Here is a 16,999-nt window from a genome sequence, read left to right as displayed (position 1 = left end):
AGTGAACGGGAAAGGGAGAAGTACGAGGAATAAAAGAAAGACAGGAGCAGCATAAATGGAACGCACACAGCAAGAAGAAACAATGATAGAGAAGATACTCAAGTGGGCAAGTCTTTCTCAAGTCATCCAATCTCCAAAGGAAATCCACATCAGAGCCTTCTAAGCTAATATGGAATTGGACAATTCCTTCACTAGGAAGAATCTCAGAGTTAGCCAAGGTAAAGGAGTGATGTTACGGAAGAACAAAATTTCAGGGGAAGCATGGTGAACGACAACCATTTTTGAAGGAGGGAAAAGAGCAGTTATCCAGGACCCACAACAGAAACAAGGACAAATTTCAGATTTTAGAATGTATTCATCACATGTACACATTAACAAACAGTGAAATGTGCCCCTTTGCATTCACAACCAACGCACCCAAGGATGTGTTGGGGGCAAGCCACAAGCTACAAACCACACATCCCAGCACCAACACAGCATGGCCACAGCGTTCCGCAGAACAACACAGAATACAACAAAACAACAGCAAAGCAAGCCCTTCTCCTCCCTCCCGCCCCACTCCAATTTTAACTTATTTGGAAGTGAATTGTACCATTACAATTCCCACTGCAAGAATAACCGAAATGACATAACATTCGCTGGGACCAAATTACAAAATCACTAAGCCGGCTCCATAACATTCGAGACACCCCACCTTTTCAATTTCATGGTCAGTTTAAATTTTTTTTCACCTGAAATGAAAACAAATTGAAGTACAATCATCTTAGTTTTGCAGAAAGAGCTTTGCTGCTCTAGGTTATGCAAATTAAATGACTGGCTTTTGACAACCATAGAGATTCATTTGTTCTTCAACAACGAGAGGGTGATAAATCTTTCCTGTCCCGTGCATTATTCATGCCCACAACAATCTGCACTTACTGAAGAGTAGTAGATAATGACATCACAGCTGCTCACGTTGCCATGGAGAATGTGCTCCTTCAGGTGCTGAATGAGTGTGCCCTGTGAAGACAAAATACTCCATGAACCGACCCTAACTTGCTGATGTTTTGTCAAGACATTTCAGTGCACAGAGATCATTTGTTGTTAGGCCCTTGTAAAAATAAAATCCTGAGCCATCTTGCAGCTAGAGGGGACAACATCCAGATAATCATGCAGTCTCCTCCCTCAAATTTCTGCAAACGGTACGTGCAGCTACGGGAGAAATCTTCAGGAATTATAGTACTGACCAGAGGGCAGTCTCAGACCATTTCTGTCTTCGAAAGTTACCCCAATACAGCCTAAAACACAGTACTACAGCGCTCAGAAATAGCTCAATCTCTTCTCAGATTAAACAATATGCCACTCCTACATCAACTGTTTTAAGAAATTAGAACTTAAATGGAGCTTGCCCCTCAGTTAGGCCAGAATTTGAATGCACTCCAAACAGGGGGATTGCAACTCCTTCCTCCTGCCACCAGCAAACCACACCTCCCTCCACTTTCCCCCCCCCCACCCCATCCAATACAACAGGTGAGACGGGGTCTGCCCAACTCCCACCATCGCCCTGCGGGAGGGCAAGGCTCCCAACTCAGTCGATGTCAGCTGTGTTGGACTGGAGTCACAAGTAGGCCAGACCACATCGCGGCAGTAGGTTTCTTTCCCCGAGGGTCATGACAAGGCAACTGATTACCTACCATCTTCGTAAATTTCCCTATCCACTGGGTTTAAATTTAATTTCCAGGTTTCAAGCTTTTGTGCTTTAAAAAGACTAAACAGTTAAAAATGTACTTATTCATGAGAACCCCTACTTTTATTTTGAATATTAAAAATCTTAATGTACGTAGTTTTGTTCAGTTTGCCTCCGATTAATTTATTTTGTGTAACTCAACGTCTGAACAGATTGAATGAAATGTTTGCTGAGGCAAACCAGAAGTGGCTTCTTTATGAACGTTTCTAGGGGAGAGCCACCATTCTGCCCCAATTGCATTCATAACAGTGTGGAAATGCAAAACACCTCTGCCACCTAGTGGCCTAGTTCTTCACTACAAGACCCACCACCTTTTCAAGCCGCCTCGTACTCGGAGAACGGCGTTAGCTGGTAATAATGATTAACAGCACACTCTTCAGCAAGGTTGCAGCTAATGACTAATTCCCAAGATGACCCAGTCTCTCTCCTAAATGTAATCAATGAATTAACTCGCTGGGAACAACAACAGAGCCGTGTTGAAAAAGGGTAATGCAAACTAAACAGTGGAATAATCACAAACTGCATTTCAGTGCAGAATTTATGGATGCTGCAGTATTTCAACAAAGGCACTTTTCAAAATAAGATCAGTCATTTAATAAATTAAAATAGGGAAACCACAGCTGCCAGCATATCAAGGACCCCAGAAGCCTGTCATTAAAGTACTGACTGATTCCTTCCTTCTATATTCTAAAGATCCCATTTCTACCATTGCTTCCAAAGTGATGATAAAATGAAATTTGTTTAACAAAGCAAAAATATGGCAACAGAATATTAATTTTGCATTGAATGCCCTTAAACTTTCCCCCATGTTTGATCATCAGTGTTTTATGAATATCTCTTGGCTCCCCAACGCAAACAAATGAAAAGAAATGAAATTTAAATCTGCACCACTCAATTATTATTAAATAGCTCTTGAGCTGATAGAATATTTTTTGAGAACTATTCTGAAATGATAAACCTCAGCTCTCATGCGCTAAAATAATTTACTTATAAATGGTGGGTACTTGCTTCCTGGTAATAATCAGTGACACAGAATCTCATTTTAGCCAGTAAATGACGGCAATGGAAAAGGGTTACTTTTATCAAGCTGTCTCCCAGGTTAATTATCAAAGATTAGTCATTAGAACACCTCGGCGAAGAAAACTACAAATTGCAGTAACTACAGGATCAGATGCTCTTTGCCCTCGCGTACCAACTGGAAACATTTTGTTCAATGGAACCGGTGGAAAAGAGCAGCTATTTAGACAGATCACCAATCATCTGGTATGGGGCTGGGGCGAGGGGGCTACCGCATCGGATCAAAGTTGCAGAAACCTGTAAAATTCGTCAGCTCCATCATGAGTACTAGCCTCTGGAATATCAAAGACATCTTCAAGGAGCAGTGCCTTTGCAAGGCAGCGTCCATCATTAATGACCCTCATCACCCAGGTCATGTCTTGTTCTCATTGCTACCATCAGGAAGGAGATACAGAAGCCTGAAGGCACACACTCAGCGACTCAGGAACAGCTTCTTCCCCTGTGCCATCCAATTTCTAAATAGACACTGAACCCATGAACACTACCTCACTACTTTTTTTTATTTCTGTTACTTTGCATTGCTTATTTTAACTTAACTATTTAATAGATGTAATAACTATAGTTCAGTTTTTTTCTCTATATTTATTTATCATGTTCTGCTGCTGTAAAGTAAACAAATTTTACAACATATGCCGGTGATATTACACCTGATTCCGATTTATCACTATGATAGATTCCAGCCATGCATCACCATGCAAGTCACGTCTGAATACTATACACCAATAATTCTAAGTCCACTGTTTTGTTCAAAATTAACTTTTAAAATATTCCAAGCAACGTCATGTAACACAAATGCATTGCTCTGCAGATTTAGTGGCCTATAAAATCCCCTGGGCTGTTTGCTTCCACCATTAATGATAAATCAGCGTCTGTTATGCTTGGCAGTTACCAGCTGAGTTCCCCCAGGTCTGGAAAGGCTCTGTAAGGAAGGCAGCCACAAACTGTGAAAGAGTTAGCAGTGGCTACCTCAGGGCCAAGCAGTAGCCCAAGTCAGTCATGCAACACCTGAGGAACACTTCCAAGAAAGCAATCTGGAAATTGGTTGCTAATGAAAATTACCTCTTCCAAACCAGGGGTGGAGTGAGCCACACATTACTGTACACGGCAGCACTGTAGTGCAGTGGTTAGAACAAATGCTTCACAGCATCAGCAATCTGGGTTCAACCTCAGCTGCTACCCGTAAGGAGGCTGTACATTCTCCCCGTGACTGCTCGTATTTCCTCCACGTGCTCCTGTTTCCTCCCACAGTCCAAGGACCTACTGGTAAGTAGGTTATTTGGGCATTGTAAATTGTCCTGTGTTTAGGTCAGGATTAAACTGGGGGATTGCTGGGCAGCACGGCTCAAAGCTAAAGATCAAAAAGTATCTTGAAAAGTTAAAGATAAAAATTCATTACATTGCACAGTTCCTTCGAATTACCGGTTTGAATTCTGGACTGTTCGTCATCGAAGAGGGTACATGCTGATACAGCCTCCACCCACCAGAAACCCCCAGCACAAACCAAAGGAAGGATCACACCCAAATGGTTTCCAAAACTAAGCATGGAATCCATTATAATCATGTGAATCTTCAGACCCAAGTGATCAACTTTCCCCAATTTAGAACTTCTCAAGTCAAACAGAAATTTTGAACAAATTTTGAAGAAAAATATTTCTTCAAGAAAGAAAGGATTGAATTTCTGTGATTCAGACCGAACACACAATGCAACTTATATTAACATTCCATGCACAATACCCCTTTTGTTTCTAGTTAACAAAACTTCTGTCAATAAAGCATTAACACTTGTCTTTGTCTACATAAGATCATAAAACAGTAAGATAGAGGAGCAGAATTCAGCCATTCAGCCCATCGAGTCTGATCTGTGTTCAGTCATGGCTGATTTGTTTTTCCCAACCCCATTCTCCTAGTAACCCTTACATACTGATGTTAGGCAAATACACTTAATTATCTTGCTGTTCCATGTTGCAAGTAACATTTGTTTCTACCGTTCAGCTCAATAGTTTCAAGCTAATTATCTACCTTCGTCTTAACTCTTTTTGTTACATTACTGAAAGGCGATGACTTTGGTAATAATCTGTCCTGTCTACTGCTCGAGGGTCTTTCTTCTTTCGCCCGTTACACCGCTGGTGTTTAGAGCAGCAATGAAGGTCGACCATCTCTGGCAGCGTTCACGGCTTCCTTTATTGTGTCAGTCACTTCCTCTCAGTTTTCACAACCGTCAGTCACGCAAGTCCCAGGTGGAGACTCGGGGAGTACCGTCGCACACACGTTTGCACAGGGATTCTTCATTGCTGCTTCTGTAAGTTTTGCTTGACCAGTCAGGGTTGTTAGCCCTGAGCTGAACCCCTGAACCTGGAGGACCGGTGGACCTCAAGTCTGACTGTTCAAGGGTTATGAAATGACAGATAAGTTATAATTTCAACTTTTTCAGATCAAAACTAACTTTCTAAACTAACTCATAATCAGGTGTGTACTATGGCATCTCAGACCAAAATCATAATGGTATTTTATTATAATTTCCTTTAAATTGCAATATTAAATGTTGATAAAATTACATTTAACAGTAAATATTGCTGTTCTTTTTCCAAAGATTAATCAACTGAATTGAACAGCTCTTCTAAATATTGTGTGTAATGTGCAGAAACCCTTTTTAAATATTGTTGACTTGACTGAACTAACCATGACAAATGAAGAGAATACAACTTATCAAGCTGATTTCATTTAGTAGCAATACTGTGCCTATCTAATATTCTGGATTCCATATGAAAGCATTAAAGATTTTGCAAAATACAAGGCTTTCAAGATTAAATTCGAACTGAAACACTAATTGACTTTTGACAGGAAAAAGGGCAATTTCATTAAATTTAAGATTTTAATTTTCCCTAAATTTCCCTTAATTTTCCCTTTATATCTGATTATGTGCGGGCATGCTTATGACGAGCTCCATCAACAGAGCATGTGGAGCAGGCTAATGTTTTAATACTTACATTGGTTTTTAGAAGGTGAGAAAAGTGACTAATTTTTTTAATCAAAAAATGGTGTCTCATGGCATGTCTTACAGGTGGTCCTCAAGTTGAGAGCAGCTGTGATGTTTAGCAGCTAGCTGACGTGTGAGAACATTCGTTAAGCAGGCAATAAAGGTAACTCAGTGAGGAGAGTAAGGAAGGTCAGGAGCAATATATGTTTAGTGTTAGGTACATCCTATATCCAATTCAAGTTTCAACATGTTATGCCTTCAGAGATGTTCTTCTGCACACCACTGTCGTAACATGCGGTTACTTGAGTTGACGTTGCCTTCTCGTCAGCCTGGGCCACTCGGGCCATTCTCCTCTGACCTCTCTCATTAACAAGGCATTTCCACCCACAGAACTGTCGCTCACTGGAAGTTTATTTTGCTTCTCGCACCATTTTCTGTAAACTCCAGAGACTGCTGTGTGTGAAAATCCCAGGAGATCAGCAGTTTCTGAGATACACAAACCAACAATCACTCCACAGTCCAAGTCCCTCAGATCACATTTCTTCCGCATTCTGACGTTTGGTCTGAACAACAACTGAACCTCTGGACCACGTCTGCTGCCACATGATTGGCTGATTTGATATTTGCATTAGGGCAGCACGGTGGCCGTTAGCACAACGCTTTACAGTAATGGTTCAATTTCAGCCGCTGCCTGTTTGTACATGCCCCCTGTGACCACGTGGGTTTCCTCCCACAGTCCAAAGACATACCGGTTAGCAGGGTAATTGGTCATTGTAAACTGTGATTAGGCTAGGACTAAATTGGGGGTCACTGGGCAGCGCAACTTGAAGGCAACACGAAAGGTGGAAGTCTGTTCAACTAACCAGAGATAAGTAAGATCAATGTTTATGGCAGTAATGACCTACCCCAGCTGAATGAACCATGCATTTTGGTGCTCCTGTTGTACCGGAGGAATACATAATAAATAGCGGGTGATTGAACGGCAACTGCTCAAACTCAAGCTGCGGTCCGTGGTCTCCCTCCTTCCCTGTGGCAAGAAACTCATCGAGAAACACGCTGTAAAAACACATAGAAAGTGAGAAAGCCAAGGCAGTTAGTGTACTCAAAACTCCCAAAGGAAACCATTCCTTCATTGGCTCTGCCAAGCAAGTTCATGCGAACAAGACTGTTGCTATTATAATAAATAACTTACTCCTGGAGATTTGGCTCCTTTCCTACAAGCCGCCTTTGTGAAATCACAAACATTTTAATTCCCATTCCCATTCCAGCATGTCGGCCCACGGCCGCCTCTTGTGCCAAGATGAGGCCACCCTCAGGGTGGAGGAGCGATACCTTATATTCCATCTGGGTAGCCTCCAACCTGATGGCATGAACGTTGATATCTCCTCCCGGTAAAAAAAAAATCTACCCCTCCCCTCTTCTATTCCCCACTCTTCTACCTACCCGTCACCTCCCCTTGGGTCCCCTCCTCCTTCCCTTTCTCCTATGATCCACCCTCCTCTCCTATCAGATTCCTTCCTCCCCACCTGGCTTCACCCATCACCTTCTAACTATCTTCTTTCCCCTCCCCTCCACCTTTTTATTCTGCCGTCTTCCCTCTTCCTCTCCAGTTCTGAAGTAGGGTCTAGGCTCTAAATGTCAACTATTTACTCATTTCTATGGATGCCGTTTGACCTGCCGAGTTCCTCTAGCGCTTTGTGTGCGTTACTAGGGGGGAAAGGCTGGGCACGTTCCCTGAGCGGTAGCACCCACTTGTATTGGAAGGTGCACCAGTAAACATGCCCCGGACCGAACAGAATTAGTACATCAGCAGAGGAGGCTGCACTCCTAACTTCTCCCAAGATTTCCCAGGGAGTTTCTCTGACCTGCAGATCCCGGGTCAGAAAGCAAGTATATTGAAAGGCAACCCAGTGGAAAGATGACCCAAAATAACGTCATTACACTTGAATAAACACTGGAAACAACCATCCTTACTTTCAAAAAAGCAAATCATAGATTTGTTTTTAATAAAGGGAGAGCTCAGAATCTCAATCCTTCCTTTGAACTGTCAGTGAAAAATAGTTGCAGTATGTCCACATCAGTTTCAAGCCATCTGGATTTGGTGAGACAATGTGCGGAACTATTTATCACAGTGAAATTAAATCTCAACACTGAACACTCAAGTTTAAGGAAAAACCATCAGAATTCCTGGGTAATAAAATCGAATGAATCTGTAAAGAGTAAAAAGTGCTGAGAAGGATTTTATCACATCAAGTATTAACAATTACAACCTCTTTCATTGTATATGCTGTTTTCTTTTATAAACTTTCAAATAATACCAACAAAATTGCTGAGTGGACAGAACGAGGAGTTTTGGAAAAAAAAAGTACGTTCTTTCCATTTTGTTTCACAATAGGTAAAGTCACACTTAAAAAAATCTGAACATTTGGTCTCTTTCTGTGATTGTAACTGGGAATGCCACTTTCAATATAATGAACAAGCAACCCATCATAAACACAAGAGACACTGCAATGCTGAAAATCCAGAGTCACGCCCACAAAATGGTGGAGGAACTCAGCAGATCAGGCAACCTCTGCGGAGAGGAATAAACAGTTGAAGTTTCAGGCTGAGACCCTCCATTTGGCTGGAAATGAAGGGGGAAAGTGGAAGAAAGCACTGGTGATAGGTGAAGCCAGCTTCGGCGCAAAGGGGGATGACAGAGAAGCTGGGGGCTGATAGGTGGGAAAGGTAAAGGGCTGAAGGAGAGGGATCTGATAGGAGAGTACACCGTGGGAGAAAGGGAAGGAGGAGAGGCACCATAGGGAGGTGATTAGGTTAAGGGTCTGAAGTGTCACCTGTTGATTTCCCTTCCTAGATGCTGCCTGATCTGCTGAGTTCCTCCAGCATTTTGTCTGTGCTGCTCAAAATTTCCAGCATCTGCAATCTCCCGTGTCTACAGAGGGAATGGACGCATTTGTCCAGAAACGCTGGATGATATGGGGTCAGTCCCTACTTGAATACCTCAGGACAAATTTCAGACCGATGATTCCCAAAATATCAACCCCTAGTCAGGGACGGGTGGGAGTTTCAAAGGGGGGGGACACGATAAAGAGGACAGTGGAGTGGGGCACTTGGTAGCAAGGGGTGCATCTGAGAGATTACAGGCTTAATTTAAGAAATTAATTACTTATTAATTTGATCTTTAGTGCCTCATAACTGATTATAATAATCATGTAATCAGCTCATCGCTTGCAAAACTCCAAAGCACATTATAGTTGTTGAAAAGAAATGCGATACTTTCGTATCTTCAGAAAATCTGGACTGAAGTGGTCATGTTTATTGCCAGACCTGGCCCGCCCATTATCGCTGCCTACTAGAGCAGTACAGTGTTAGGTCATATGATTCACGTACTCTAATCACGCAGTGATGCATTTCCTATGAATTAGTGTATAGTGATCTATGCAGTAAAGCTCAGACTCTGCCATTTTGAATGGTCTTGATCGCATTTCCCTCGCCCACAGCCCAACTCAGATATCTCCGCCCCACATTACGTACCTTCAGGCAGAGAGACAGGTTTTGCCCGAGCTACGATGACATCATAACCTTCTCCTTTACTGATCGCAGCACTTGAGGTCGGACTTAAGGAATAGCTGATTGAATGTGTCGTTAAGCCATACCGAAAAAGGCAGAAGCAGACCAAACAAAAAAGGTGTAGACAGTATAGTGTGGAGCATCTGAAATGTTAATTTATACCAGCACCAATCAACCAATAGCAGCCATTGTGTCTGCTGTGTGAATGTTTTTTTTAAATGAGGCAATTAATGTCCAGGCTCCTTGAACATTTAAGGAGAATACACTCTAATAAAGCAAACAAGAACTTGCTGTATGTTCAGTCGTCTCATGAAAACTTTCAAAAACGGAAAACACTTAAAAACACGTTTGCCATCACTTTACACCAAAACAGTGATGGTTTGTGTGCTTCATACAACATCTCATTGCTCATTGCTAAATCTGGAAAGCCTAATACAATTGGAGAAAAACTGGTTTTGCCAGCAGTAAGGGAGGTTCTGAGTGCGGTTTTGCATAAGTCACCAGACCAACTAATTAAAGCGATTCCATTCAGTGACAACTCTGTTCAAAGACGAATAGAAGGAACATCTGAGAATGTGGAAGATACATTCAGCAACACACTCAGGACAACAGAATTTGCTCTGCAGTTGGAGACTTCAAGTTTTCCTGGCAGTGTATCTTTGCTTCTTGATTATGTTTGCTTCATAAAAGATGAAAGCATCGTTCACGAGTTGTTCTTTGTGAAGGGAACAGAAACATACGAAGGGAGAGTCAATAAATGGGCGCTATGGTAGTTTAACAGCTAAAGCGACGTTATTACAGCTCAAGGCGGAGGTCGGACTTCAGAGTTTAATCAAACATCATCTATAAGGAGTCTGCATGTCCTCCCTGTCAAGTGCATGGGTCTTCTCCGGGGGCTCTGGTTTCCTCCCACAGTGCAAAGACATACAGAGTAGCAGGTTAATTGGTCACTGTAAATTGTCCCATGATTTGGCTAGGGTTAAATTGGGGGTTGCAGGCGGTGCAGCTCGAAGAACCTATTTGTGTTGCATCTTAATAAATAAATAACAGATAGATTTCAGGTTGTTGAGTAATCTTTCCGCTTACTCCACTCTCCAACTCTTGCTTCTGCAACAGATGGGACACCATCTATGACAGGACATCACCTTGGAGTTATTACTTTCTCGTAAAAAGCTGTACCCAACATATTTACTATTCACTGTGTAATTCACAGACAACAGTTTGTTGTAAAAACACCTAAGTGATGGGCTGCACAAATCATAAAATACTGTTCTCACAGCAGTAAATAAAATCCAGTCCCATGCTCTTAATTCTTGACTATTTCATAGGGAATGAAAAACAGCTGCTGTTGCAAAAGGAAACTGTTTAAAATACTTCTATGTACTTTTTGAAACTATGATAAAGTTCTTTGAACTCAAATGCTTTATTCAATAATCAACTCAAGAATATTAAGCCTAACACTGCCCATTTGTCAGAATTATTCGCAAAGTTTAATTAAATCAATCTTCAATTGCAAGGAAGTTATGTGAATCTTATCAAAGTCAAATCAGTCGTCTCCATATTTCTGTCCAAGTTACCTCTATATTAGTGCAAGATTGGCTATCCCAACCTTTTCCAGTTTCCAAGCCTCAATGAGTTGGAAGAGAAAGAACGAATACTAGATGATGATCTTCGGGTATACTGTGCCCACCAAGATGAGCTGCATAAAGACATGTCAGAGGAATTTCACTACCTTCTTTCAATCCAAATTCCAGATTGGGTAATTCCTGAGCACTTGTAATGAGGAATTAACTGAAAGGATGGAGGAAGAACTGATTTCACTACACAATGACTTTGAGCTGTAGAAATCATATCAAGAATTTTGGTTGGAAAAAGAGACTTCTAAACGCTATCCTGCACTGTGGAAAAAGGTCAAGATGTTCATTATTGCCTTTCTAATCATATTTACTGGAGTGTGGTTTCTGTACAGTCGCCCAACTTCTTTCAAAGCAATGAAACAGACTGCAGCTGAATGTGGGGATCTGAGACTCCTTCGGAGTGACATTCAACCTGATGCTGAGAAGCTGATCTCTCTGCACCAAGTCCAACCATCTCACTGAAAGGTGAAAAAGCAATGAAGTAGTGAACAGCTGGACTACTAATGTACCCTCTGAAATTGTTGATGGAAGACTGTTTTTACTGTAATTAAATAAAGAAATAATTTATTTGTAGCTGCTAAATGAATAATCTTTGTAATTATTTGCCACTATTTTGAATTTGCAGTTCCTATTTTCTTCACTGTGCATCATAAATCAAAATTCTTTGTAGTTTTTATGTAATGGCTGAAAAGGGTGGGGGAGCACTGGGGCTATGACCTGTGACCCAGGGGGCGGTAACCCAAAAAAAAAGTTGGAAACTACTGATTTAGACCAATGCTCTCGGGCAATGCTTACAGACCTCCCTTCCAACCTCTTGCATGTCCTCCGAGGGAGACAAAAGATCATAAAGTACTACTCAAACAAAGACACTGTTGTTAAGGCCACTGTTTGTCACTGGACCAACACCATTAATTACATATTGATCTCACCGTAGTTTCAAATTCGCAGCTGTATTTTTTTCCCATTTTATCAGCGATCACACACTTAAACAGCTGTGAAGGATTTGACGCTTCCCAAAGTCAGTGAAGGCACTATACAATTACTAGCTGATTTTGTTCGTTAATTTCCTTAAAGACACATTCAGAAAAATTTTTCTAGTTAATAAAAGTCAGTCTATCTGTGATATTACATTCATTATGAACCTAATCCAAAATGTTCGGCATGTCCTACAGATTGAATTTCACACATTCTTTTTCATCATTCTCGCTCTTCAACTGATCTGACCTCTCTACTTTAGTTACATTTTTCTTGCTCTAATTGACTTAATATTTATCAACTAAATGTCCTCCATGACTTAGGTATCCATCGCTCCCCTATCTCTTGGCAACTAAAACAAACTTGTTTTCTTTTTCCCCATTTTGATGATGGGTCCTTGTCTGAAATATTAACTGTTTCCCTTTCCACAGATACTGTCTGACCTACTGTGCGTTCCTGGCACTTTCTGCTTTACTTCGATATGCGAAAGAGCACCTTTAAAAAGGGAAATGTGCAAGGTTCAAGCAGCAAGCATTTTTCTGCAGTTAGTACTTCTGCACAGAGTAGAACCAAAGAGCATTAACTAAGACCTTTTGATAAGTCTGAGTTTTATCTTATCTGCAGTTTGTGATGTTAGATTTTTGACACACGAGATAACAATATCTTACTGTCCAGAATCAACACTTGCTTTGGAAGAAAAAATTCGGACAGGTCCAAGATTATTGTGCATTAGTTTGCCCAAATGAACCAGGCTATCCCTTCAATGGCCAAGAACCTCCCCCCCCCCCCTGCCACCACCACCTCTATTTGCAGATTTTTAATCTAATTTTATCTAAAGATTTACCCTTCAAAGTACATTTAATTTAAGCAATATACCTGACAAATGGCAAGTGAATTACAACTTTGGCCTTCAATCTCACCAATGGCAACAAGACCTTTCTGTAATTTTGCTCGCGCTCTCTAAACCTGATAACCACTACCCTCTCTCTCGTTTCCATGTTCAAACTTTTCCTTCATCTCGCAGTCAAGCTTTCAACTGCTCAAAGTTAACTTTAAACAGTAAAGAATACCGGGGGTGGGGGTGGTGGTATTTGACATATTCCAGAAAATCCAGAGATGCTAGCGACAATGGGAGTGATATTACACACACACACACGCACGCACAGAGGTAACAGTGGACATTGCGGCAAGAACAATCACTCAAGAGTTTTTACCTGTTTGGTATCCTAGACAAGTCCACGGCCTGCTTCGGTTTTACATATGGTATCAGTACCACCTTCTCCAAGTCAGGCAAACCTACAGGAGTAAATCAGAAAGTCACCTTGATCTCTCAGAACACTACGACTGAAAGGGCATTAATCTTCAAGACCCTTCACCAAAGCTTCCACAGAACATCGCACGCTACTTGTGATACGCAAGTCAGCCCATTCCGACTTCCGTGCTCTGTGTTCAGAGAGGGGACCGGGGGCGAAGGTGAGCTGACAATGCCCATTCAGGATCACCACTTGCTGGACAACCATGGCGGTGAGGCATCCAATATTACCGTGGCTGCAACAGAGCAGCAAAGGGACAAGCACAGGAGGCACGTCACACCAAGCACGATCCAGCTCTTGGCCACAGACGAAATAGGCCCTTCTGGCCCTATGAGCCATGCCGCCCAGCAATCCCCCAACTCAATCGACCAATTAACCTATCAACCGGTAGCCCTCTGGACTGTGGGAGGAAACTGGAGCACCTGGAGGAAACCCACACGGTCATGGGGAGGACATACAAACTCCTTACGGGCAGTGGCGGGAATTGAACCCAAGTCGCTGGTACTGTAAAAAGCTGTGCTAACCAGGTTCCTTAAGATTGTTCTAGCCAGGGGTGGTAACGGGGACAAGCTCCCACTACCTATCAAATGCTCCCAACGGCAGCCGCATCAAAGAGCCTCTGACAATCAAGTCCACCTCCCGGCCTTCATCTGTGGCTTAGCTACTAGGCCCGATGGAACTGCTTCTACTGACAGGAGAAGGGGAAGAGGCGGCTACTGGCACCTTAAAACCAGTCACTTCAGGCAGATGGGGCTCATTGGCCGTGGTTGGCAGCTCATCTAGGAGAAGGAAAACTCTGATCCCAAACCTCCGCTGCCTTGCAGCTGCACCCACTCACGGGGAAAGCTTCGGGAGTGAACCTGGAAGGAAACATCTGGAGCTGGAGCCCCCAAGGCAAGTCCTATGTGGAGTTCAACGCTGACTGGCAACTCCTGTGTCGCTGCTGGTGCGGAACTGTATAGGGCCCTGCCATTCCTTTGGGTTCGTTGGATGTGTGGAGAAGGGGAGCTTGCCACATCAACAGCAACTTGCTCTCTATATTGTACTGCCCTGGCTTGCGTATCTAGACAACTAGGATGCGATATCCATGACCGACCAAGGCTTCATGCTAACCACTATGCTACCACAGCATCCCAAACGCAAGTGGGGCTTTGTTAACTATAGGAACATGATTGTTCTAGTTTATTTTCGATCAACCAATGGTTTGATTTGTACAGTGCCACCGAGTGCAGAAACAGGATCCTCGGGTATAGCCTGCCCATCAAGCACCCATTTACACTAATCCTGTTTTATTCCCCCCTCGCTTTCATCATCTCTCCCCCCAGATTCTACCACTCACCCATAAACTACAATCTACCAACACACATGTATCTGGGACGTGGGAAGAAGGTGAAGCTCCTAGCAGAAAACCCCAAATGGGCACAAGATGAAGATGCAAACTCCACACAGACACCGCTGGAGATCAGGATTGGACACGGGGTTACTGAAGCTATGACAAAGCAGCTCCACTATCTGGACTACTGCGCTACCCCTATTAAAAACGTGCGGTTATTCTGGACCAGAGGTTCCCAGTCTGGGGTCCATGGACTCCTCAGTTAATGGTAAATTGGGAATTCCCATCCTAGACTTCAGTTGGTGAAAAGTTGAAGTTTTAAGTACTCTCCGTAGAGGAGATGGAAAGATTTAAGGTAACCTTTTCTTCCCCCTCGCGAGGATGATACGTGACTGTCAATCTGTAATGCAAGATCTTCAATGTCACGGGACTGGAAATATGGAGCAAAAACCAAGATGCTGTTGGAACTCAGCGGGTCAGGCAGCATCTGTGGAGGGAGGTGGACAGTCGACATTTTGGGATGAGTCCCCTCGTGGGGTGTCATGGGTAGGGTAGGGGTTCGCACGATACTTCACAGCACAGGCGATTCTGGTTCGATTCCTGCCACTGCCTGTAAGGATTTGGCACCTTCTTCCCCATGACAGCATGGAATTCCCTGGGCGCTCACACAGCCCAAAGACATACCAGTCAGTAGGTTAATTGGCCACTGTAAACTGTCCTGTGATTAGGCTACGATTAAATCGGGGGATTGCTGGACGGCATGGCTCGAAGGACCAGAAGGGACTATTCTGTGCTATCACAATAAGTAAAAAATAAGTAAGTAATTCCTGTCCAGATGGTTTCCCAAATTGTGTGTTTTTTAAGCAAAAGGCTAGTAAACTTTGTAAGAATATTTTAAATCCATCAAGAACATCTTTAATTTATGTACTGTATGCATGGCATATTTAGTCCAAGTCTCTTGAAGACCATCTTTAGACTTTGGTTCCACAAAAGCCAATCACCTTTTGATCAAAAAGATTTAAAGTGCATAATGATTCTAGTTCAGTAATGTAGATCATACAAGTCAACCCACAGCATTAAAAAATAATAACGCAAGCAACTTCCAATCAACTCCAACTGGTAATATTCCCTTGTAATAAAACTTATTTGTTTTAACAACAGAAATAGACATAACCAAGTCACATTACCTCATCTATATTATTTAGCAAATAAAGTAACATTTTTTTTTAAAATCCAACAAACTTTCATGCCAATTGTATGAATAAAATCTAGTTTTACTTGATGGTTGGCATTCCAATATGTGTCTCATAATGTAAATGAATCATTTTTACCCAATGACATGTCACGAAGATAAAATGAAATTACTTCAGTATTTACACAGTGCAGCAGCCAAAAAAGTAGGCACCACTCACTTTAATTGAATCTTTTTTTTAAAGTAGTATATGAAACTTAAACACATTTGATTAAAGTTGTTTCTTCAGTAATTGCAGTACCAACCAATCAACTTACTCTGAAGGCACCTCCATTAAAAAGTCGTCAAAGGTAATTTCTTACAGTTGGCAGTAGTTTTAGAGATTCAAAATGTTGTTTCAGTTTAAGTCTAACTATTCCCTTTATTACAGAATAATATGTAAGTACAGTGAGCTACATCCACAGTTTAATTGTAAGATATGAAGAGTTGTAGTTGAAATTGTCATAGACTCCAACAGCAAGAAAGACTTTAGCTATGACTGAAACTGCCGCTTTTCAAAACTAACATTTAATCTATGCATGTAAATCACACTAGAGTCATTCTCTGGTGAAAATGCACTCAAGCTGTTGTTCGGTGATCCTGCAAATAGGAGATATCTTTAATGCTTCAGCTCTCTCACATAAACATTCAAAAGAAGAAGAGAAGATGGCGACGCAACGCAGCGCGCAGCGGCCACTCCAGAATGAATATCTGTTATTTGTTAAGTAGGGTGCCGTGCACAATCCTGATTTGATGGAGATGGACGTGAGAAACACGGAGGAACATCTGGTGAAACTTCTGAAATGCCCGTTTCGCTGCCGCTGCTACTGTGTGATCCAGAATCTCCAGAGGGGAAGGCCCTGAGTCCTCAGCTTTGCCTGTTGCTTGGCAGCCGGGGCTGGGGTCGAAGCGCTCGGCAGAGATGGTGCTCGGTGTCGGAGGCTCGAAGTTTTGAACGGACTCAGAGTCGGCTGTGGTCGGGTGCTTCCAGGGTGCTGCATCGGCAAGTTTGCAGCGCTGGAGGTTCATGGCAGGGAGAGTTTTTCTTCCTTCTACCGTCTGCGTGAGATGATGGGGCTATTGGGACTTTGAGACTTTTTTTTACCGTGCCCATGGTCTGCTCTTTATCAAATTACGGTATTGCTTTGCACTGCTGTAAC

At 42.4% G+C, this 16,999-nt stretch overlaps 1 protein-coding gene across 1 annotated transcript in view; it reads right to left on the bottom strand.

Annotated features, from left to right (window-relative positions):
* Positions 1-16,999, bottom strand: part of aacs (acetoacetyl-CoA synthetase) — a 145,362-nt gene that overhangs the window by 60,196 nt on the left and 68,167 nt on the right. Inside the window, exons 7-9 of the mRNA XM_063034076.1 lie at positions 13,177-13,258; positions 6,686-6,836; positions 919-999 (exon numbers count right to left, since the gene is read on the bottom strand). Of these exons, the coding sequence (XP_062890146.1) occupies positions 919-999; positions 6,686-6,836; positions 13,177-13,258 (314 nt within the window). The remainder of the gene's footprint in view (positions 1-918; positions 1,000-6,685; positions 6,837-13,176; positions 13,259-16,999) is intronic.

The sequence above is a fragment of the Mobula hypostoma genome, chromosome 27, assembly GCF_963921235.1.
Source record: "Mobula hypostoma chromosome 27, sMobHyp1.1, whole genome shotgun sequence".
Lineage (NCBI taxonomy): Eukaryota > Metazoa > Chordata > Chondrichthyes > Myliobatiformes > Myliobatidae > Mobula > Mobula hypostoma.
The sequence above is the reverse complement of the archived record's forward strand: the minus strand, read 5'-3'. Positions and strand labels throughout refer to the sequence as shown.